Source organism: Euprymna scolopes, chromosome 7, assembly GCF_053919585.1.
Source record: "Euprymna scolopes isolate OS-2025 chromosome 7, ASM5391958v1, whole genome shotgun sequence".
NCBI lineage: Eukaryota > Metazoa > Mollusca > Cephalopoda > Sepiida > Sepiolidae > Euprymna > Euprymna scolopes.
The window spans coordinates 639663-665230 of record NC_136488.1 but is presented as its reverse complement, the minus strand read 5'-3'; the positions used below and the strand labels follow the sequence as shown (position 1 = coordinate 665230).

General features: G+C 39.4%; 1 protein-coding gene across 1 annotated transcript; it reads right to left on the bottom strand.

Annotated features, from left to right (window-relative positions):
* Window positions 1–17296: 17296 nt before the first annotated feature.
* On the bottom strand, window positions 17297–18265 carry LOC145280177 (uncharacterized). Its single transcript, XM_080131940.1, has one exon. It carries the CDS (start codon window positions 18263–18265, stop codon window positions 17477–17479), a length of 789 nt encoding a protein of 262 aa, XP_079988066.1. The 3' UTR covers window positions 17297–17476.
* Between the last annotated feature and the right edge of the window lie 7303 nt (window positions 18266–25568).

Below are 25568 nucleotides of genomic sequence, written 5' to 3'. Positions count from 1 at the left end.
GAGCAGGAGTTATGGCGCTTGATAAATTGGTCATAAATGATTGTGAGCATCGGCTAATTTCTGATGGTTTTATTAAAATTTAATGTTTATGGTACATCAACATCATGAAATAAGAACCAGTAGAAAGATCTGCATCCGTAATAAAACAAAGAGGTTGACAAAACCAACTGCAGCCCTACCCTATGAAAACAACACTGTGTATACACTGCATATCAAGCATAGTGCATAACGTGCAAAAACTCCTACATTGGTAGCACAGTGAAGCTTGTACTTATTATAATCAAAGGACAAACATCCACACATGCAATAACATAAATAAACATCACCACGCCTATCTATAAAGCTATATATATATATAGAGAGAGAGAGAGAGAGAGAAATAGAGGGTTTCGATATTCCAATCACTCAGCCATCACTGTGACAACAATTTACAACACAGCACCAATTACAAAATACATCCTATACTCTAGGGAACTATCCTGTTAAAACCACAGTCATATGCCACCGCATATACATCATATATAGCATAATGGACTACATGCAACACCTTTTACATAGTAGAATGAGACCCTGCATATTGAATCAAAGGACACCTACATACATGCAGCTCTTCCTCCCGCAAACAAATTCTGTTGTGGTTTAAAATGTTGAAAGAAGTAACGAGAAGGCTTGGAAACAGTGAAATGAAATATATATTAACAGAAAATACAGAAACGTATATTAGTTGAGTGGGACTCTGCTCTTCTGGAAGGACAAAATAAGGTTACAATCCGCACCCTCTGAGTCTCAGGTCCAGACTACTTGATAGCAAAAATAGTCACATCAGGAACAGTCCATCGTCAGAATTTGCAGGAGTGCCACCCAACACTCCCTCTCAAGGGTTTTCATTGTTAAAAGCTGTTAATATCTCTTACGTTTAAGATGGATCATTAGTGAATCAGTGACTTTCCTTTTTCAAACCAGCTGTTTTAGTTCTAGTGTTGATTGGGAAAGGTTAAGATCGAATGTCTCGAAAATAAATTTGATTGGTTCTTTTTCTAATTGTGGTGTTTTGCTGGTTTCGTCCAGCTGAATCCACTGTGAAAAATTTCCCCCACTCTATATCTGTGCCTAAATCAAAACGCAGATCCCATGAACAAGGCTTCTTTCTTAGAACTGCACGCCTGTGGAACTCTGTTCCGTTTGCCTGCTTCCCACTGGACTACAACTTGGATGTCTTCAAGTCCAACGTTAACAAATTCCTAATGAACCGCCCCCTTAAGTAAACACTTCATCAAATCTCCACACTAACGTAATGTACTTGCAATAACCCTTATCCCTGAGTGGCTTCTGGGCCTTGATAAGTGGTGATCACTGTGTAAAAAAAAGTGACATCTTAATTTCAGGTAGGGATACTAGAAGCTCTCTAATTGTGTTGCCTATCATTGTTTTTATTTTGGAATCGGTATGAAGTGCAGCAATTATGGAATCCTTAAAAGGTTTCTTTTTTTTTTCTTTGGTATCAATCTTGATAAGCCATCCACATGGCTACTTTGTTTTGATGACATGTACTCCAATTCAATGTCATAATTTCATAGGATAGTACCTATCTCAGTAATCTATTGACAATATATGTCAATAAGACTTTTTTGCATCTGAAAATCGTCAGTAACAGCTTATGATCAGTTTGTAACATGGAAGTTTTGCCATGTAACAGTAAATATGATACTTAGAGCTTTTTTTTCGATTTGTGAGTACTGTCTCAGCTGGCAGTAGCATTCTTGATGCACGGACGATCGGTTTTTTGGTATCATCGAGCATTATATATATTAGTATACAAGCTCCAATACAACCTGAGTTTGTGTCGCTTACTAGTGTTATTTTCAGTTTTGGGTTGTAATGCATTAGAAACAGTTCCAATGTTAGAGTATCCTTGATTTTTTTCAAACACTGCTTGACATTCAGGCATCCATCTCCAGGCTTTTTCCCTTCTTTAGTAGTTTATTCAGTGGGGCACATAAGTCATGCATGTTAGACCTGGTAGAATTTGCCAGTCCCAGAAAACTATGGAGAGCTTGTATATTATCGGGAGCAGGCATGTTCTTTATGGCTTCTGCTCTCTCAGTGTCAGGGTGTCTTCTATTTTCAATTATGTGACCTAGGTACTTTATCTTGTTCATGTGGAAATCACACTTCACTTCTTTTACTTTAAATCTGAAGTTTTGAATTCTTTTAAAACTCATGTATATGTTTGGGATGCTTGTCTGTGAATTTACTGGCAATAACAATGTCGTCCAAGTATGCAAATACAAAGTCGAGTCTGCCCATCATGGTAGACATGACCTGATGAAAAATCGCAGATGCACCCTTGACCCCAAAGGTTAACCTTTCAAACTTGTAGAGTCCCCTGTGTGTATCGAAGCAGAGGAGTTTAGGACATTCCTCCTTGATGGGGATCTGTACATATGCGTCACTTAAATCCACTTTAGAGAATATTGTACCACTGTTAAATTTGTTAAATACCTCTTCTGGTGTGTGTGGGGGTAGTGGTAATCTTTCAGTGCCACATTCAGACCGATGGAAAAACCTGCACAGACACAAATTTGGTTGGCCTTTTTCGTAAAGTATATGGCAGGGACATTTCATTTACTGGTGCTTACTTTCAATAATATTCCAGCCTTTTCTAGCTAATCCAGTTTCTTATTAGTTTCCTCGACTGCCAGGACGTTTCACTTTATCTTGAAAATTGGTAGAGCCTTTCTCTTCAGCTCAAATTTGGCTTGGTACATATTCCTAGTCTTGATAAAAAAACTTCTGGAAATTTTCCTTTTAACTTGTCTTTTAATTGCTGTGCCCCAGTAGAGTTTTCTACCTTATGGCAGAAATTGTTAATTGGTTGGTCCCAGAGTTTAAATTGCTCCATCCAATCTGTTCTGAAGATGTTTTCAGATGTCTTGTGCTAAAAAACTTACTTTTTGGTGGTATCATTCAATGACACAGGAAGTATCAACTCTCAAATCTTATCGCATGAGCTGATTTGTTAGTTCTCATCATGTTTGATTTCTTCAAACTTTTTCATGTTTGCATGTTAATGATTGACAGGTCTAAACTGGAATCCAGCTGTAAATCCACTTGTTAGTTATTTGTTGCCGGTTCCTCTTACATTCAATGTTGGCTCTCACTTGTTATTTCTTCTATTCTTTTTGTAATGATTTGTAGTCTTTCCTGTCACACTCCTTGCATATTTTAAAAGCACACAACAACAATTGCACAGACTTGTAGGCGATTTTGTTTTGGAAATTAGATAACTACTCTTTGATTTTGCCTGAGTTGTGTTCCTGTCTTTTTTTTCTTTAGGAGTACTCCTTTAGTCTGTAACTAGTCCTTTGTATGTATGACATGCCTGAGTCCTCAATATTTCTTGAGTTATTCTTTATGCTAACTATGCATTGGCAATCTTCTGCCAGCTTTTCGAGTGTGAGCCTTTGTTTGCTTTTGAGTCTTGAGTTATCTCTGCGTTTTTTGAGACAAGACCTGTACAAAAATCAAACACTTGAAACCATCTGCTGATATTTCAGCTAGACAAAAATAGTTGCAGTGCTTGTTAACAATGGATACAAAGGTGAGATAATCTTCAATGTTGCACTTTGCCAGGTTGAAACACTTCCATCTCTTGTGGAAAAGAGTAATATTCAGGCCAAAATGTTCAAATAAGAGTTTGACCACCTCAAAGAATTCCAGATCGCTTGTCTTCCTGGATAGTAAATAGTCAATGAAGTTATTGTATTCTGTGGTCCTTAGTTTCCTTAAAAGTAAGTGGACCTTTTTGGTATTACCCCACTTTTGGCAACTAACCATGAATAAGTCTCTGTACCGCTTATAAAAAACGTCCAACATCTGATCCTGCTCTGGTACATAGGTGAACATCTCAATCGAATTGCTTCTTCATAAAATAAAAAGTTCAGATCAACGACAGTCAGGAAAAAATATTTAAAATACTCGAGGAGAAAAAATCTTGAACAAATTAAAAATGTTATATTTCAGTTTTCCAGTTTGCAATGAATTAAATCACTAAACGAGTCAATGCGACACATGTTCGCTAAATTAGGTTAACCTTAAAAAATTAACACTTTCTGGGTTCTTCAGAGGAAAGCGCTCCCGTGTGTGTGTGTCGTGCAGTCATACAACTTACCTTCAGATGGAATCTGAAAGAAAGAGAAATACAAGATGGCAGTCATGGATTTATAAGGTGTAGTCTCGTGGAATCTCACAAGATCTCATCTTCCACTGCACATGTATGCAAATGGAATGGGGTTAGTTTTATATTGTATTATATTCGGGCCGAAATAGCTTGAAACAAAAATGTAGTAGGCAAAAAAAAAAAAAATGTTCTGTCAGCAACAGTACAACTTCAAAATAGTCAATATCGCCCACCCCCAGAAGAGAGGGAATTCCTGTCCGTGATAACCGTGGTAAAAGAAGACACACTCCAATCGCCAGAAACACCCACACACACAATTTGCAGGACACTGCCGACTCGTCTCTAGCCTCCTGCTTTTATAGTGGCCGGGAATTATCCATTTGCATAATCACATGAGAAAGAAACGTGATTTTCCGAGAGTTGCATGGGGTAAACGTTAATAAAAAAAACCCGGACGCCATCTTGGAATTCTCTTTTCCCCCCAACCGGTGACACAACAGACGTACCCGAGGTAAGCTCTTTTCCCCCTCATTTTAGTTATTGCTACTTCTGCTACAAGTGATTTTTTTTTTAATATCTAAAAAAAGCATTAAATGAAATAGAAAAAAATTGTCGTAATTGTACGAAATTTTCTGGACATTATAACATTAAAAAAAAATTTCTGGACATTATAACATTAAAAAAAAACAAAAAAATTCAACGTGGATTTTAAAAAAGGTTTAAACTTTGGATTTTACAGGTAAATTTTCAAATAACTATTCTTTTTTGTTTTAAATTAGCTTATTTTATTTATTAATCTTTTATCTTCAATTTGTGATATATAAATTTGAAGTGAGAAAATTAATTATTTTCATTTGAAAACTGTTTTTTAAAAAATAAAAAATAATATCTCTATTATTTTTAAACAACTTTAATAGTTTATTTTGGAAGTATATTCCATAAAGAAAACAAACAACCCACTTTAAAAAGACAAATTACAAGTTTTTTATATTTTATTCGCAGTTTTGTGCTAGGAGTGTCAAAAATTCCAAAAATATTCTGACACACCTAATGAGTCACTAACTGTACTAGTACCATTATGTTTTATTGCATATTAAATGTTTGTGGATAAATGTAGCGATTTTAATATATATTCAATTTCTTCAAATATTTGTAGATTTATTTATTGAACCAAAAGGAGAGTTAAAATATAATTGGGATAAGATTTATAAAGTAATCAGTGAATGTAGCATTTATGTTCTGATTTTACCAATCTGTATAGATGTTGTATATTGTATTATATTGGAGGAGATGATATATTAAAACGTGTCATGTGTTATCTAGTGGATGTAAGATATTGTTCTTTTAACAGATAGATAATAAACGTATAAATCGTATGTATGTTGTTTACCCAAGAGGACATGATATTGACGTGTAAACTGAGTGTAGTGAAGTAGAAAAAAATAAAAATAAAAAAAATATATAAGCCACAGCTGTTCCTTCCAAAAGGTCGAACTCTTCAACGTCCAAAAATAATTCACCGTCACAAAAATAATTCGCCGTCACTTCTTCCAACCGTCGTTTCACTCTCTGCGCTCTTCACCCTGCTTAAAAAAAAAGGTACCGTTTATATGCTTCCCATTTCTCCACTTATGCAAATTGACTATCAACCAGAGCCATCTAGTTTTCCATTTCTCCAAACAGCCAATTTGCAAAGGGGGACAACTCAAACCACATGCCCCCTTGATCTACATGATCATCACATGTCAACCCATCACGTAGTCGCTCGACCAACATGGCGGCCGTCTCTCTCGCTGCGATCTCCGTGGAGCCTCTTCGTGAACGTTGCTACTTGGCTCGACGTCGCTGTCTTCCTCTGATGACACCACTACTGGCCGCACATCAAGGATGTGTCGAGGGATGCCGTCAGTAGATACATTGTTCGAGGACTGGACACTTGTCACAATGCCCCTCCCCCAGCGTGTGGTACAGTGAGCATCAGGCGGTTTGATCCACACTTCCTCTCCCACTTGCACAGTCGCTCGCTTCTCGCCTTCCTCCGCGGGTACCTGTGCAGTTCGAGGATGCCACCACTCGTACTTGAAGACTGCCCTCTGCGGCACTGACTCCACTTTTTGCCCTGACTTTGGAGCCATATTAAACCAGAAGACAGCTTCTGGCGGCAAAATCTGGCCCCTTTCAGCTATAGCCTTAATGGTCCTCTGATGCCGCTCCACAATTCTGTTTCCGCCTGGTCTATATGCAGCCCTGAAATAGCGCCGCACTCCCCACTTATCCAACATATTCTCCATGGCAGCTGAGTGAAAGGCAGTTCCATTTTCCATTAGCACTTCCGTCACTGGACCCCTCTCTAAAAACACCTCTTCCAAGACCTTTGCAATTTCACCTGCATTTTCCGCCTTGATTTCCCTCCAAATGGCTACTCTTCCTGGTCCACAGTCGACCATTGACAGATACGGCTTCTGTCGATAGTGCGTTACATCTACCACAAACCTGCTCCAGTTCTCTGCCACCTGAACCTCACCAGCTTCGTGTCTACTCGGCGCAGGGTCGATTGATTGACACCGGCTGCATCTCTCAACCACTGTCCTAACGGCCTCCTTTGTGATTCTGGGGTTCACCTTCCTGGCCAAGAACAAGGTTCTATCCACTCCAAAATGGTGCATGTCATGCAAATCCTTCAGAGTGTCTTCATTCAAAAAACATATTGCAACAGCCGCCTCATTCGGCACCTTTAGCCAGGTCTTCCGCACTCTCGTCATCACATCTGCTCTGTTCTTCGCTGAAGGAACGATAGTGACCCTAAGTTGAAGATCAAATTCCCTAATCAGCTCCCTTAACATCATCAATCGACACTTTACTAGCATCTCGGCAGCGCCTTTAGTCTTCACCCTCCTTTCTCCTGTAGCTTCGGACTGGATCCAAGAGAACACAGTGGCTGAGTCGGTCCTCACCTCAACATTCTGTAGCCCCCATTTCAAGGCTAAGTTGATGCCCTTCATAACCGCATCCAGTTCCGCCACATTTATGTGAGCCACGTTGTCCTTCCGCAACCAAGCAACATCTTCTGCAGTAACACCACCTATCTCCAAGGTGACCCCCACTGCTATACAGCTTGCATCACACCACACAACACCTTCTGCACTGTTGGGTACATGCCAAACACCTCTCACTGGATCCTCCCTCTTCACCTCTTCAATAATCTCTCTCATAATGTCCACAGTCTCTTGATCAACTCCATCCTCCCACTTTGCTCCACTAGCTAGCCTTTTGATATAACTACATGCAGTCCGTAGCCATCCTGCAATAGGGTAATGACCCACCAGTCTTCCGCATATTGAGAAGAGTTCTCGCCTGCTCAATTTTTCTGACATCTCTGGGATCTCATTTCCCCTCCGGAACACTAACCGTCCTATCTGGTCCTTTCTTAGTTGGAGCCCTAACACAGTTTCTCCCTCCAACGATGTCGGGCGTTTTGAAATTGGCCCAAAGCTGTTGAGGTGTTTTACTACGTCCTCCGCAGTTGCTACCATCTCAGCCACCAAAATATCATCAATGTAGGAACTGGTGGCTCTTCTGACTGCGTCCTCCTTGCTTAGCACGGTTTTGAGGATCGCTGCCATGATTTTTGGTGCAGAATTCAGGCCGAAACCCAACCTAGTTAGGCAGTACGTTCGGCCCTTGTATCTTACCAGCTGGTATTTCCAGAATTCCTGTGAAATGTGGATCTGTAGGTATGCAGATTTTAAATCCACAATCGTTGCAGCCTTCTGAATCTACCTCCACTTTCGCATGGTCTCTCCGCACACGTCCATCACATCGCCTCCCGTGTGACACGCAACGTGTACGTTCAGCTCCCTGAAGTCCAGTACTGGCCGAACTTTTTGTTTTGTGGGCTGAACAACCGCCATTAACGGCAGCACACCTTCCACCTTCTCTATCCATGGTCTTAAAATCCCCTCTGAGATCCATCGGTCCACCTCCTTCTCAAATTCAACTCTTGTGCCTCCTCGCAACGTATGCTCGTAGCATTCCACTCTGTTGTTCAGTATGGGAGGTTCTCCCTTCCATGCCCACTTGACTGTCCATTTCTCACCATCAAAGTGTGCAGAGAAATCTTGGTCCTCTATCGTGCAACTTTTGTCTAACCCAGCCGTTCCTGTGACACCTTTTTCGAATTGCACACCTGCAGCCCCTTGATGTCCTCCAAATTTCACAGAGTTCCTATATACCGTAACGCCCGCTCGTCGAGCAATTGCATCCATCCCTAGCACCACATCGACACCCGTGACAATTTTGTTAATAACAATCGCCTGGATTGTTAGTGACATCCCACGTACCATCAACCGAACGATACTTGTGCCATTGCACTTCACCTCTCTCGCTGTCAACTGCCTTAATGCTGCTGGTTCCATTACATGTGTCAACCATGTCTTTGGTGACAATTGTGGAAGTACAGCCCGTGTCGACAAGGGTTTTACCACTTTGTCCATTTAGGGTCACCTCTACTTGTGGTGACATACCCTGAAGCGCCTTCATCGAATAAGTGGGGTAGCCACCGGCGCAGTGGCTTCCCTGGGAACAGAATCTGCTGATGTGGCCGACTTCCCCACAGAGGTAACACGTGACTTCTGGCTTTGGCTCCCTGCACTTCCTCGCCATATGGGGGCCTTGGCATCGGTAGCATCTGCCAGAGAACCTGGGTCTTTGCCACAGTCCTCTCTGCTTTTCGTCCTTCACAATTTCCTGCTGCAGTTTGCTTTGTTGAGCGATAGCTACGATTCCCTGCTCACTCTCTTTTTTCCTGGCCAGCACCCTAGCCTGTGTAATCAACTCCGCCACCTCCATAGTATTTACACCGGGCAGTTGCTGCAGAGCTATAGAAATATGGTCCGGGAAGCCATTGATAAAGGCCATCTTAACCATCTGTCGACGGCCTTCTCCATTGAATCCTGCTAGTCCCGTCAACCTCCTGATATTGTTGGCGTAAACATCGACAGGCTCTCCGGTCCACACCATACGGCTTAGTTTGCCATATGCCACAAACGGTCCTTCGGTAAATGCTTCCTTCAACTTTTCCTCAATGGTGTCAACAGACAGTCGATCCTCCTTCCGCATCTCCAGATATAGGGCCAGAGCATCACCATCAAGATACAGCGGTATCAAGCTAGCTACATCCGCGATGTCACACAACTTAGCGACAAGTTTAACCTTGGTCATCCAGGTTATAACATCTCCCTCTCCAGAGAACGTCTTAAGCATTTCACTGCTGATCCTCTTTGCTTCCATAGTTCCCGCCAAAATAGCTTGTAGTTAAGTAGAAAAAAAAAAGAAATTTCAAAAAAAATATATAAGACATAGCTGTTCCTTCCAAAAGGTCGAGCTCTTCCACGTCCAAAAATAATTCACCGTCACAAAAAGAATTCGCCGTCACTTCTTCCAACCATCGTTTCACTCTCTGCGCTCTTCACCCTGCTTAAAAAAAGTACCGTTTATATGCTGCCCATTTCTCCACTTATGCAAATTGACTATCAACCAGAGCCATCTAGTTTTCCATTTCTCCAAACAGCCAATTTGCAAAGGGGGACAACTCAAACCACACTGAGTCATGTTGTATCAGACTTATCACACGGGATATTTTTACAGTTCATATATAAGAAGAATAATATATGCTTCATACCTTTTTCTTGCAGAGTTCTTCTGTATCTTCCCGCTGCTCCATGACGAACCATGAAGCGATCAGCACCATCCAATTGAGACATCTGTTCTTATTTGTGAACCCATAAAACAACTCTTTATATTTTTATAATAAAAATTTATTACAGTTGTCTCAAATGGTTTTCACAGGACCTGCAGTTCGTCTACATTTTCTATTCTTACAGCTTGCTTCCTAGCTATCTGTTCACCCCTGTCTAGACGTCTGTCCGCTTTGGTGGTCAATCCTCAACTCTCTGAATCTCTCCAAAACTAACTACATCACGTGTTCTCTTACGTCACCTAATTATGTGTCTCAGACCAACCTAATCCACAACTAGTTATTTGTTTATTCAAAACCCCAAAATAATGTTTACATATATTTTCTATTTTCACATTCCTTTTGCGCTTCACACGTCAATCATTTCTTCCCCAATTTAATTGTTTATTCTTCTAATCATAATAACTGATCCAGCGACCATCCGTCAGTCAAATCAATTAATAAGAATACAATAACAATAATGTTTTGATCATTAACCCCACTTGCCACAGTTAACAGATACTATGCTATGGTCACAGCCTAAAGGGTCATAACATTACATAGAGAGAAAGTTCATCCCATCCAATTTCAAATCAATAGATGTAAAAGGAAGCTGTATAGTCTTATATTAATACATCAGTATACCTAAAATATTATCTTTAGATATATATATATATATATATATTATATATATATATATATATATATATATATATATATCAATAACGGATTAAACCATAAGAAAATATCACTCATGACTTCAAAGATCAACTAAATTTTAAATTCATAAAAAATTGACACAAAAGCCTGGTAAAGAAAAAATACAGCGATTAAATTGTATTAAAAAATTTCACATATTTCAACTTCGAAAATGAACCAACAGAGACCATATTCTTGTGAAGTAAGTGGTTCTTTATTTTACATAGGACCCACATATGTTGCGACATATGCAAACACATACTGGGATGTCTTATGTATGACATGAAAAGAAACTGGAACCTTAAGAAGATCTCTATCATTCCAGTAATTATAGGAGCAACCGGACTTATGAAAAAGAATTTTACAAACTATCTTACAAATATACCAGGTAAACCAAGTGCAAAGGAGATTCAAACAATTGCACTTAAAGGGACGGTTAGAATCTTAAAAAAGATCTCTCGGTTGGAGTGTCTAAAATAGCAGGTGTATGTTTGGCATCTGGTAGGATACCCCATCCCTGGCTTAAACAAAATGATAAGAAAAATGAAAAAAGAGGATGTTCTCATCTTGGATGTTATCCTCACAACTTTTCAGTTGATGTAACTTCTGACCTTTTTCAGCTGTGTCCAGTTATCCTCAGAAGGCTTAGCTTTCTGTCTAAACCAGAGATCTATACAGAATTTAATAAAATGTAAACCTTTTAAACAGTTGATTTTTTCTTGCAAAGAAATAATCCACATTTTTGTGAAATATTTGTCTCTTGCTTGAAAAATATCAAAGTTGAAACATCATATGGATATCCACAGTCGAGAGAGGAAATATTCTTTTAAAATACATAGAGTATCATTTTCAGAACAAACACACATTTTAACACACAAAGTCAAACCATTAAAATTTAAAATAGAATGTGAAGAATCAAACTTGCACATCTGAACACCCAAAGTCAAACCATTGTCTTTTGATGTACGTAGCACTTCTTTTAAAGAAGAGTTGGGCATGAAGAATCATTTTAAGAATGTAAATAGCATTAATATCTCAAAATAGTAAATCCTAATCTATTTATCTTTTCTTTTGTTTTTACAGATAACCTTGTTACAGAACTTCATTTTCAAAATTTGACTTGATCATTAATACCTTGATCAATTGAACTTAACAAAAAAGACAAGTCCTGAAATATCGAAAACGTTGGAAACCTAAAAAATTAAAACGTAAAATGAAATGTGAAGAATTAAAAAATCATTTTCTCATCTGTATGGATCTTCTCACATAATTTTATGCTCATGTTAACATTTGATAAAGATAATTTTGCAAAAATATGTCTGAATTTGTAACAAATTTAAACATTTCAACAAAATGTATGTATGCTACATTTTGAATAAACCTTTTTGACGTTTGATTTAGGGAGGTATATCAAAATACACACAGGAAAGAATCCACATTTTAGCGAAATACATTGATATTTCTTCATTGGAAATATATAAGTTGAAATGTCATATGGATACTCACAGTGGAGGGAAATGTGTGGAACCTCATTTTTAGAACAAACTAATTTTGACATACACATCCGAACACATAATGAAGTGAAAGCATTTCATGTGTGTAGCACTTCTTTTAAAGAGGAGTTGGGTGTGAAGAATCATTTAAAAATAAAAAAACGAAGAAAAATCCATTCCTTGTAAAATATGTGGTTTATCTTTCTTGTTGATTCACATGGCTATTCCTGCAGGCAAAAAATATAGATTTGTTAGAAAAATATGATAAATCGCTTTTAAAGGACGATCATTTAAAATCAAATATCCAAAAAGACCTTGGAAAGAAACCATATTCTTGCCGAATATGTGATAAATCATTTTCTAAGAATTATGATTTAACAATCCATATCCGAACTCACACTGGAGAATGAAGCATGGAAGAAAGGCCTAGGTTACCTAAAATACAAGCCTCAAGATTCTTTAAGTCATTGATCATCAAAGTCAATATTGCTCTTATAAGGCATGTTCCAGAAGAAATAGACCTCAGGCAGCTAAATAACGTCACATATGCAGCTGGGCTGTACATTAGCAACAAAATACTTCCTCTGAATAAACACCAAAATAGAAATAAAACACCTAATGTAACCAAAGCAACACCAAAATGGAAAGCCAAGCTGATAACAAAAATAAACACCTGTAGAAAGGAACTTAGCCAATTAAAGCAGTTCATGAATAATCCCACAGTGGAAGGTAGACTCAGAAACATCGTCAAAAGAATCTGTGCGAAATTTAAAACAAATTGTAAAAATATCAGAAGCATAGTGAAGGAACTGGAAGGCAAAATACCAGCCATTGCCCAAAGAATTAAACATCGCATGGCAAAGATTCATGCAAAGACACAGAATAAGCTTTTTGCAAACAATCCCAGAACTTTCTACAGGAATCTAATAAGAGAGGAAATTAAAATCCAAGATCCCCCATGTAAACAGGAATTAGACGATTACTGGAGACCCTTATTTGAAATAGAGGAAGTACATAACGAAGAGGCCCAGTGGATCGGGGATATTATCAATGCAAACAAAAATAAAAGAAATGCCAGAGCCAGAAATAACGCCAGATAAAATAAGATCAAAGCTGGCACGAGCTTCAAATCACAAGAAACCTGGCATCGACAACATATCTAACTTCTGGTTAAAACAGCTAACAGCATTGCATGATCATTATAGCAGATGTTTCACCAGAATGTTGAAAGCTTATGAAGCGACACCATCATGGCTATTAAAAGGCGATACAAGCTTAATAGTTAAAAGCACAGAAACCAAAAACCCTAGCAAATATCGCCCAATATGCTGCCTAACCACGACTTACAAGCTGTTCACTGGATTAATAGCTGACAGCATATATGACCATCTTTCATCCGGTGATTATCTTGAGGAGGAACAAACAGGATGTAGGAAAAACTGCCTGGGTACCAAAGAACAATTGCTCATTAATAAGACCATTTTGGAAGATTGCAGGAAAAGAAAAAGAAATCTAAATATGGCATGGATAGATTATCAGAAAGCATTTGATAGTGTACCCCATTCGTGGATACTAAAATGCCTTGAATTATATAAAATCCACCCGACCATACGAGAAATTTTAGCTGCCCAAATGAAGGAGTGGCAAACATCCATTACCTTAAACCATAACGGGGGAAGGATATCCATCCCAAATATAAGAATAAAAAAAGGAATCTTCCAAGGAGACAGTTTATCTCCTCTACTATTTTGCCTGGCAATTGATCCTCTAAGTAAGCTTCTAAAGAACTACCAAGGTGCTTATAATCTAAGCTACAGCCGCCAAAGAGAATCCTCCAAGTTAATAAACCATTTATTTTTCATGGATGATCTTAAGCTTTATGCTAGCTCGGATAAGGATTTAGATAATCTACTGAAAATTGTCCACACTTTTTCTAATGACATCAAAATGAAGCTCAGACTGGATAAGTGTGCTATGTGTACTCTGAAAGCTGGCAAGAAGATATCTACTGAAAATATACAGCACGATGAAAATAGTGTAATCAGAGAACTGGATGAACAGGAAACATACAAATACCTCGGCATTGATGAAAATGAGTCCATCCAGCATTCAAAGATGAGAGAGAAACTAAGCCAAGAATATTTACGCTGGGTAAGAAAAATCTGCAAAACTGAAATCACAAACAAGAACAAAGTTACGGCAATTAACCAACTTGCCATACCAGTACTAACATATAGTTTTGGCATTATTGACTGGCCTCAGAAAGACATAAATTGGCTTGACACAAAGACAAGGAAAATGTTAACCTTGTACCGAGTTATTGATCGAAATCAGTGCATGCCTCGTTTGTACCTACCATAGCGAGAAGGAGGTATGGGACTCTCGGAAGTCAATCATCAACACAGAGCCACAATCGTCAGCATAGGTCAGTACATAATAAGTTCCTGTAACCCCAAGCTTATGAAAATTAAAGACCATTATCAGAATCGAGCAAGTAGTACAACATCTATAACACAACTTGCCACTCATTTTGGAAAAGATTGCCTTACAAATGATACTGAGAACCCAAACAAGCCTGCCACTGACATAGCCCAGAAAAGTCGGAAAAAATACACTAGCCAGTTCCATAGTGTTAAAACAGAAGAATGGACCAACCATAAACGGGCAAAATACCTACCGACTGAACTATCCCAAGAATATATTGATAGGGATGGTTCCCTGGACTGGTTCAAAAGAGGATCCCTCCATTACGACCAAGAGAGGTTGATATTGGCTGCACAAGACCAGGGCCTCATGACAAACACCTTCAAAAAGATGTGTGGTCTAAGCAACAATAATAAATGCAGGTTCTGTAGCACTGAGGTTGAGAGTGTGGGCCACCTGATTTCTGGTTGCAAAGTCCTACTTGAAGACGGTTATTATACAGATCGCCATAACGGAGTTTGCAAATACCTTCACTGGAAGATATGTAAGAAACTCAACATTCAGTGTAGTAAAAACTCCTGGGAACATATACCCGAACGAACAGTTGGGAATGACAACTACACTATTCACTATGACTACATAATCCCTACTGCTACATATCTTGAAAACGCAGCTGTTAAACCAGATATAGTGATTTGGGACAGAGCAAACAAAAAGCGACCGTAATAGAGGTCAGTGTACCCAATGATACAGGGCTTAACAGAGTTGAGAGGGAAAAGATAACAAAGTATCAAGGACTTATGTATGATATGAAACGAAATTGGAAATTAAAAGACGTTTCAATTATACCAGTCATCATAGGAGCAACTGGGCTTATGAAAAAGAACTTTAAAAAGTACATAGCAAGCATACCCGGTGAACCAAGTGCAAGTGAAATACAAACGATTGCACTGAAAGGGACGGCTAGAATCCTGAAAAGATCTCTTGGTTGGACTCACTAAAATAGGGGTAAATGTCAGACATCTGGTTGGATGTCCCATCCCCTAGAAGAAAAAGTTTAAGAAAAATGAAAAAAAAAAAAGAGAATATATAGACAAAGATGCTTCATATATAGACTGTTGCATGAAGGACTGAACAAGAGTTTTCACCGGCTGGAGTTACGCCCCCTTACCGGTGTACTCATGTTTGGGAGATGTAAATAAAGACGCCATTTTTATAGAAGCTGATCTGTCGTTATGTCTTATTCAATCTATTGACATCCTCGATAATGACACATGGTGGCCGCGAGTGGGATAAAGATATGTCTAAGTAAGATATACAAAAGGATAAGAAGCGGAAAGTTATTTGCAGAAACAGATAAGTAACTTTATTGTTCTTGTTTAAAATTGTAATTCGTACGTACGTCACAAGGAGAAAAAAAACACTTCTCCCAACTAGGGAGGATTTACTCAAGCCAGAATTGCCAAAACATCTGAGAAAATCAGTGAAGCAAGACCGCAGGAGGCAAGAACATTCTTTCAACCACAAAGTAAAACCACTTAAACCATTGTATCCTGGAGATGTAGTACGGATCAAACCACACATAAATGGTCAAAAAGAGTGGAGGAAAGCTGTTGTATGGAGGAGACTTGATGAGCGATCATACCATGTAAAAGTGGATGGGGACTTATATCGACGGAATAGAGTAGATTTGAAGAAAACTGCAGAGACACCCCCACTCACATCAGGAATACACCAGCCATATGAAGTGCAGAGCGAGTTACCCAAGAATACAGGGCAGAGTACAGAAGAGATATGTAACCCAGAACCACCTCAATATGAAGGTGAAATAAGACAAAACCTCAACCCGACCCCATCCTCAACAAAACCAAGTCCGGAAAGGTTGCGGACAACACGGTCAGGAAGAATAATAATTAATCCTGTGAGATTCAAGGATTTCACAACATAAGTGAAAGGGCAGAATAATCCCTGTTAGGTAGGAGGGTAGTCAGCCCAAGGAATGCCTAGATCACTGTGTTTTGTAGACTGTTTTAATTCTTATCAGACTTTTTGTTGTGTTTTTTTTTTGTTTTGTTTGTCTTTATCTTCTGTTTTTATTATTGAGAAAAGGGAAGATGTTGCATGAGGGACTGAACAAGAGTTTTCACCAGCTGGAGTTACGCCCCCTTACCGATGTACTCATGTTTGGGAGATGTAAATAAAGACGCCATTTTTATAGAAGCTGATCTGTCGTTATGTCTTATTCAATCTATTGACATCCTCGATAATGACACATAGACAAAGATGCTTCACTCCAATGGCTCAAGAGTGGGAGACTTCCATTTGATGAGGAAAGACTCATTATAGCCAGTCAAGATCAGGGCTTACTCACAAATGGATTAAAAAAATGGCCGGCCTACAAGCAAATGGCCAATGCCGGTTTTGCCACTTAGCAATTGAGAGCCCAAGCCACCTAATGTCTGCATGTCCAATCTTATTGGCAGATGGCCTTTACACTGCCCGTCATAACAAAGCAGTACTTCCATTGGAAGATCTGTGGAGAGATGCAACTTGACAGAGCAACGAACATCTGGGAACATGAACCACCACCGATAACATCAAACGGAAAAGTGATCGTGTTCTATGACAAAGACATACAGGCGGGCAAATACATAAAAGACAAAGCTATCAAACCAGATATTGTTATATGGAACAAGCTCGAAAGCTCATTATCGATGTCACAGTCTGAAGTGAGTAGAGAAAAAGACAGAAATAACCTTAAAAACGGAAGGCTTTAATACACGATAAAATATATACAGGACTGTTTTCTTTAGAATATAGTTCTCTACTGAAGAGCGTATAGATAAGGGGGAGATAATGCACGCTAAGTCAACACGATTAAAGTTATTGGTGAAGGGGGAATAACTCCGTATCGTCATATATTACATTCTCCCATCCTTAAAAGATTTAGAGTTCGTCGTATCGTACTGGTTTGCGACGCTCTCGTGTAGACCGTCTCAACTTTTCAGGTTCCTGGGTTAATGCAGGATCCTCATCCTCTGCTGACGGGCGGATGCTCTCACCATCCGTCATGCTCGTTTCTGCCGGGTCATCTTCCATGTTTGGTCCTTCAGTTGGTGTCGGTGTAGGTGTGATTTCCTCATTTCTGGTGGTGGTTGTGTCTTTTCTTAAGGATAAGTCACCAACTGGAGCCAAGTCACTCATGGAAACTGTCGATTCCCTTCCGTCAGGAAAACGCACATGTGCATATTGTGGGTTCGTTTCTACTAAATGCACCTCTTCTACAAGGGGTTCATACTTACTGGTACGAACATGACAATGTAAAAGTACCGGGCCCGGTGTAGCGAGCCAGGAAGGTAGGGAGTGTCCACTTGGTGAGCGTCGTTGATAAGAAAATAGTCTCTCATGAGGGGTTGTGTTAGTTGCAGTGCAGAGCAAAGATCTGATTGCGTGTAGTACTTCTGGGAGTACGGTTTCCCATTGAGCTTCTGGGAGGTTTCTAGAGGCTAGCGCCAGTTGTACATGTTTCCAGACAATGCTGTTGTAGCATTCACATTGTCCATTCCCTTGAGGGTTATATGGAGTCGTTCGACTGGTTGCTATGCCTAAACCAGTAAGGTATTCCCGGAGTTCCTTTGATGTAAATGAAGACCCACGATCGGTGTGGATATATGAGGGCATTCCAAAAATGGCGAATAACTGGTTTATACACTTAATCACCACATATGTTGTCATATTTGGACAAGCGAAGGCGAATGGGAAGCGCGAATATTCGTCGATCACTACCAACATCGATTTTTGGAGTTGGAAGGTAAGGGTCCTTTGAAGTCCATGCTGAGTTGTTCCATTGGTTGTGTGGCCTTAAATAGTTTCGCTGCATTTGGTGTGTGGAAACGAGGTTTCCAACGGGCACGTACAGGACACTCAGCACATACCTTTTTAACCTCTTCTATCGAGTATGGCAGGTTTCTAATTTTTATGAAGTGAGTTAATCTGGTGATGTCTGGATGACAGAGTCGAGTATGGAGATCGAATAGTTTTTCTCTGCTAACGACAGCTCCACAATGTGCTCTTGATAGTGTGTCAGCAGGGATGTTATTCTTGCCTGGGCGGTACATTATGTCATAGTCATAACACCCCAGCTCCATCCTCCGTCTTTGCATCTTATTGTTTTTAATTTTACCTAGTCTCTCTGAGTGGAACATGTAATGCACTGCTTGTTGGTTGGTGACAATTGTAAAATGTCGAGTAGATAAATAGTGGGACCATTTTTTGACAGCTTCGACTATGGCGCAAGCCTCTTTCTCGACTGAGGCGTGTTTACGCTCAGTGGGTGCTAGTGTACGTGAGAAGAAAGCCACAGGACGACTGGCTTCGTTCAGTGTAGCCACAACAGCTGTATCAGAGGCGTCTGTTTCTACTACCAGTGGGATATTCTCATCGATGGAGTGTAGTAAGGCACCCTTGATCTCTTCTTTGAGGTCCTTGAATGCCTTCACTGCATTTTGCTTCAGGGAAAAGGAGTGGCTATAATCAAGGGTCTGATCTTGTCTGAAAATTTGGGAATCCACTGAGAGTAGTATGAAAACAACCCGACAACTCGCCGTAGTGCCGCTTTATCTCTTGGGGTTGGCAGTTCCTTCAGTGGCCGTAGTCTTTCTGCGTCGGGTTTTATTTTACCCTGAGATATAGTGTAGGCCAAAAAATCAATAGATTCTGTTGATATAACAGATTTATTTTCATTGAAGGTCAGGTTGTGTAGCCGAGCTACCTCCCTGAATTTCGTGAGGTTCTTATCATGTTCCTGCTGGGTCATTCCTACCACTACTATGTTGTCTACATACACTTAGGTACCAAGGAGGCCGTTTTGTTTTACTAGATTATATATGGTTCTTTGGAAGCAGCCCACGCCATTCGTGACTCCAAATGGTACTCTACAAAATTGGTATAATTTCCCGTTAGCTTCAAAAGCTGTATACGGTTTTTCTTCCCCCCAAATAGGTATCTGGTGATAGGCGCTTTTTAAGTCTAGTGATGTGTATAGTTTATATCGGGAGATTTCCCACGCCAAGTCATCCATTCTAGGTAAGGGGTAAGCATCTAGTTTTGTAAATCTATTGATTGCTTGGCTGTAATCAACCACTAGTCTTTTTCTTTGTCGTTCATTCAAGACAATAAAAACTTGAGCTCTCCACGGAGATTACTCTCTACAATTACTCCCTCCTGAAGCATCGTATTTATTTCGGATTCGATAAAGTTTCTTTCATTGCCTCCGAATCTCCTAGATCTAGTAGCAATGGGTTTGCAGTTAGGTGCAAGGTTTGAAAAAAGTGGGGGACTGTCTACTGAAGCTGATGGTACGCTGCATGCAGTAGGGTTAGACATGACAAGATCTTTCCTAGGACCACCGAAAGCAAACAAGACTCCAGAATGTTGTCTCATTAAATCCTGACCAAGAATGACATCACTGCAAAGATTTGGTAGTACAGAGAGAGGAGTATTTGGGTAAGACTCACCTAGCAAGTTGAGGTTGACTGAGCAAAGTCCTTTTACTGGAGCGTTCAGTGGCGAAGAGGCCATGGAGACGGATCCTGAAGCGGATTTTATTTTTAATTTATTTCTTTTCGCGTAATCGAGCAAAATGAAAGATCCAGAGCTCCCGGTGTCCATTAATGCCGCAGCTTCATTTTTTCCAATCATTATGTATACAGTGGCTTGCCTTAGTATCGATGAAGAGGAACAAAGGGAAAAAGCTGCCGTTGAATCTGAAGCTACTGTTACGGGTGCGGGTTTATTGTTGTTTGTAATAGTAGCAAGTCTGTGTGTTTCAGTTGACGAATGTATTGAAGCTGAAGTAGTTGTATTTGGCCTGGACCGACAGACTTTCACGTAATGGCCGATTTTGTTACATCGGCGACACGTGCTTTCCTTAGCTGAGCAGAATTGGCGAATGTGACGTGGTCCGTTGCAGAAATAACACCGTGATTTTGTGTTGGGGAGCATGGCACAATTTTCCATCATTGAAACGTACCCATTCTCGGTTGTAGAAGCACTGATTGGTGGAAAATAGCGCGAATAAGCTTCACAGTTTTTCTGAGCTGTGTCGAGTGCCCTAGCTTGGTCAATGGCAGTATCTATAACCGTTGCCTGATGGTGTTCGATCGTAGACTGGTAATAAAAGCGTCTCTTACACTACCATCCCGGTTTTGTGCTGCGTCAACTGCTTTAAAATTACATTCTTTTGATAGAAGTCATAATTCTTGTACGTACTCATCAATGGTTTCTCCCTCTTTGTGCGCTAGTTGACAGCACGTGTCTGGCGAAAATTTCATTGATGGGTTTAACGAATAATTCTCTGAGTCAATTGATTGCTGCCTCGTAGGTTTGTTGCTCCGCTACGTATTCATAGACATTCGAGGAAATGTACGTAATCAGCAGGTCTAGTTTATCGATATCATCCCGTATTTCAGTTCTCATCAAAGCTGAAAAAGTCCGATACCAGTGCTTGAATATTTTCGTAGAGGAAGCGCTGTTAGGAAGTGTATCGAGTTTGTCAGGTTTTAAGAATTTGTCCATCTTCATGCTTTCGTAGTTATATATATTTAATATGTTATCGTGTATTAAATTGAAGTGAGTAGAAAAAAAGACAGAAATAACCTTAAAAACGGAAGGCTTTAATACATGATAAAATATATACAGGACTGTTTTCTTTAGAATATAGTTCTCTACTGAAGAGCGTATAGACAAGGGGGAGATAATACATGCTAAGTCAACACGATTAAAGTTATTGGTGAAGGGGGAATAACTCCGTATCGCCATATATTACACAATCCCAAATGATTTTGGCCTTAATAGAGCTGAACGGGAAAAAATAACAAAATATCAGGACCTAATAAATGATCTAAAAACGACATGGTCTCTGAAAGAAATAAACATTATACCAGTTGTGATAGGAGCAACTGGTTTAATAAAAAAGAATCTTCATAAATACTTAGAAGCAATCCCTGGAAGACCAAGCGGTAACAAGATACAAATAGCAGCCATAAAGGGAACAGCATCTATTCTTAAAAGAGCCCTCGATTATAAATGTAAATCATAACAGAATCAAGTGTTAGCTTCAGGAGGGAGCCCCTTGATATCTTAAAACTTACTGAAGTTAAATAAAAAAAAGAGAAAAACCATATCGTTGTGACGTGTGTAGCAAATCCTTTTCACAGGAGTCGATATTGAAGAATCATGTGAGGATACACAGCGGAGAGAAGCCATTTATTTGCAAAATCTGTGGTTTGTGCTTTTCTGACAAGACTTATTCATTAACACATATATGGATTCATAGTGGTGAAAAGTCATTTTCTTGTCAGACATGCGAGAAATCATTCTCACAAAGCAGTCACCTGAAAGCTCATATTCAAACACACTGGAGAAAAAAAATTTGTGCTTCCTGCTTTACACGTAAATCTACGCTGGCGCTTCATATGTGCAATCTCCATGCAACAGGAGAGAATGGTAAATCACATTCAAATGAGAATCATTCAAAATCAGATTCTCATAAACAGCTTAGAGAGATGCCATATCATTGTGACGTGTGTAGTAAATCGTTTTCGTATAAGTCACAATTGAAGAGTCACACTCAGAAACATAGTGGAGATAAACCATTCGCTTGTGAAATCTGTGATTCTTCATTTATAAGTAAATCGTCATTGGTTATGCATTCGCATCTTCACAATGGAGAGAAGGCATATTGATGTGAGATCTGCGACAAATCTTTCACACAGACAAAACATTTGAAATCACATTTACGAACATAGTGGAGAAAAACCATTTGTATATGAAATTTGTGCTTCATGTTTTTCAGAAAGTTCTTCTTTAGTTTCTCATATGCGAAAACATAGTGGGGAGAAGCCGTTTGCTCGTGAAATATGTCGCAAATCATTTTCACAAAACACTCAATTCAAATCACACATGCGAACACAGGGGAAGGCAGAAGCCATACATTTGCCAAATCTGCGACTTCTTGTTTACAAGTAAATTTCGTTGATGTTTCATACACATATTCACACTGGGGAGAAGCCATATTCTTGTCAAATATGTAACAAATCTTCCCCACAAGACAATCAACTGAAATCACACATTCGAACACAGAGGTTGATATTGGCTGCACAAGATCAGGGCCTCATGACAAACGCCTTCAAAAAGATGTGTGGTCTAAGCAACAATAATAAACGCAGGTTCTGTAGCACTGAGGTTGAGAGTGTGGGCCACCTGATTTCTGGTTGCAAAGTCCTACTTGGAGACGGTTATTATACAGATCGCCATAATGGAGTTTGCAAATACCTTCACTGGAAGATATGTAAGAAACTCAACATTCAATGTAGTAAAAACTCCTGGGAACATATACCCGAACGAACAGTTGGGAATGACAACTACACACGATGACTACATAATCCCTACTGCTACATATCTTGAAAACGCAGCTGTTAAACCAGATATAGTGATTTGGGACAGAGCAAACAAAAAAGCGACCGTAATAGAGGTCAGTGTACCCAATGATACAGGGCTTAACGGAGTTGAGAGGGAAAAGATAACAAAGTATCAAGGACTTATGTATGATATGAAACGAAATTGGAAATTAAAAGACGTTTCAATTATACCAGTCATCATAGGAGCAACTGGGCTTATGAAAAAGAACTTTAAAAAGTACATAGCAAGCATACCCGGTGAACCAAGTGCAAGTGAAATACAAACGATTGCACTGAAAGGGACGGCTAGAATCCTGAAAAGATCTCTTGGTTGGACTCACTAAAATAGGGGTAAATGTCAGACATCTGGTTGGATGTCCCATCCCATAGAAGAAAAAGTTTAAGAAAAATGAAAAAAAAAGAGAGAAGCCAGAAAAAGTCGCCAGAAATACACTAAAGCTTTCCATGACAAGAAAGTTGAAGAATGGGCCAACCAACAACGGGCCAAGTATTTTCTGGACGAATATAACCAAGACTATATTGATAAGGAAGGGTCTATAAGCTGGCTAAAGGATGGATCGCTCCACAATGACCAGGAGAAGTTTATAATAGCTGCCCAAGATCAAGGCTTGATGACCAATGCGTTTAAAAAGATGAGTGGTCTCAGCAAAGACAACAAATGCAGGTTCTGCCACACAGAAGTAGAGAGTGTGAGCCACCTGATTTCTAGCTGTAAGGTTCTGCTAGGGGACGGCTACTATACAATGCGACACAATGAAGTGTGCAAATATCTCCACTGGACGATCTGCAATAAGTTAAATATCGAATGCAGCAAGAAGTCATGGGAACATATACCCGAAAGAACAGTCGGAAACAAGTCATATACCATCCACTATGACTATGCAATCCCTACAGTCACGTACCTAGAAAACGGAGCTATAAAACCCGACATTGTAATATGGGACAAGAAGGAGAAGGAAGCAACCTTGGTGGAAGTTAGTGTCCCGAATGATGCTGGGTTAAACAGAGCTGAGAGGGAAAAGATTACCAAATACCAGGGTCTTATGTATGACATGAAAAGAAACTGGAACCTTAAGAAGATCTCTATCATTCCAGTAATTATAGGAGCAACCGGACTTATGAAAAAGAATTTTACAAACTATCTTACAAATATACCAGGTAAACCAAGTGCAAAGGAGATTCAAACAATTGCACTTAAAGGGACGGTTAGAATCTTAAAAAGATCTCTCGGTTGGAGTGTCTAAAATAGCAGGTGTATGTTTGGCATCTGGTAGGATGCCCCATTCCTGGCTTAAACAAAATGATTACAAAAATGAAAAAATAGAGAGAAACCGTTTGTCTGTGAAGTTTGTGGTTCAAGCTTTTCAAGTCTTCATTAGTCATTCATATGCAAACACACACTGGAGAGAACTGGGGAGAACTTGAATGCCTACTAGACACTGTCCTCAAGTGTCTAAGGTCTCTCTGTACAGGGGTTTGTCAGAACAATCTGGCATGAGGATACTTTTTCCATAGAAGAAAACCCTGACCAAATATTCAAAATCACATAGTATTCGCAGTCCAAATAAGATCTCCTCACTACGGCTACTCCACAGCAGAGAACTATATATTTGGCCGGGTGGGGCGAAATATTGTGGAGGTGGTTAAAACTCCTTCTCTTTCAATAAAAATTAACGTAAGCAGTTTTTTTTTGTTTTTACGCATGACAAAAATATTTATTTCTTTAAAATCAAGATAAGTCTCCTTTTTTTTCCCTCCTATTCTTTTTGACAACAATTAAAACAAAGTTTGTATGCATGTGTACAGAAAAATTTGTTTAAGCAGTCTCCATTTTTTTTTCTATAAACGACAATTTTAATTTAAAAAAATTTTCATTGTGACTTTCTATTTTTTTAATTTTCTTTTCCTTATTTTTTTTTAAGTTAAGGGCCTTCTCTCTTCCCCTCTGCACAGATCATCAGCCTGCATCTCCTAATTTTACCCCCCCCCCGTGAATCGTGAACAGTGGTAAAAAATAACATCAAATTCTAAAATTCTTGACTGACAACATTGATCTTCATCAGTAACTCATTCTCCAAGCATTAAACTTTCATTTATCCACATTCTTGACGTTTGTTAAATGCATCCACTCTCTAAATACAATTTCTCAATGGTTCTTCATCTGCCACTGGATCATAGAACCGACGTAATCCACGTGCCAGTGTGTCATATCCATAACTAACAGAATTTCTATATGCTTCTTTTCCTGCATCCCACAAAACTCATGCTCCATTTTCCGCCAACAACCTGGCCAAGTTGAATCACTATGACTTAATTTCTTTCTAACTATCACTCCAACCCCCTATCACCTAGCACACGACGTAAGACAAATCCCCATTACCACAACAGACGAAGTTCTCAGGAAATTCCTTAAATCGACGAACATCTCTCATAAAGCGTGTTATGCTGCTAGAAGTCCTTGTAAATCATGAGTGAAAAGATGGGAGAACGCCACATTGCCACAAATATAGAAGACCTCTATATGGACAAAAATTGAAATGTCTAGCAATTCCTATCCT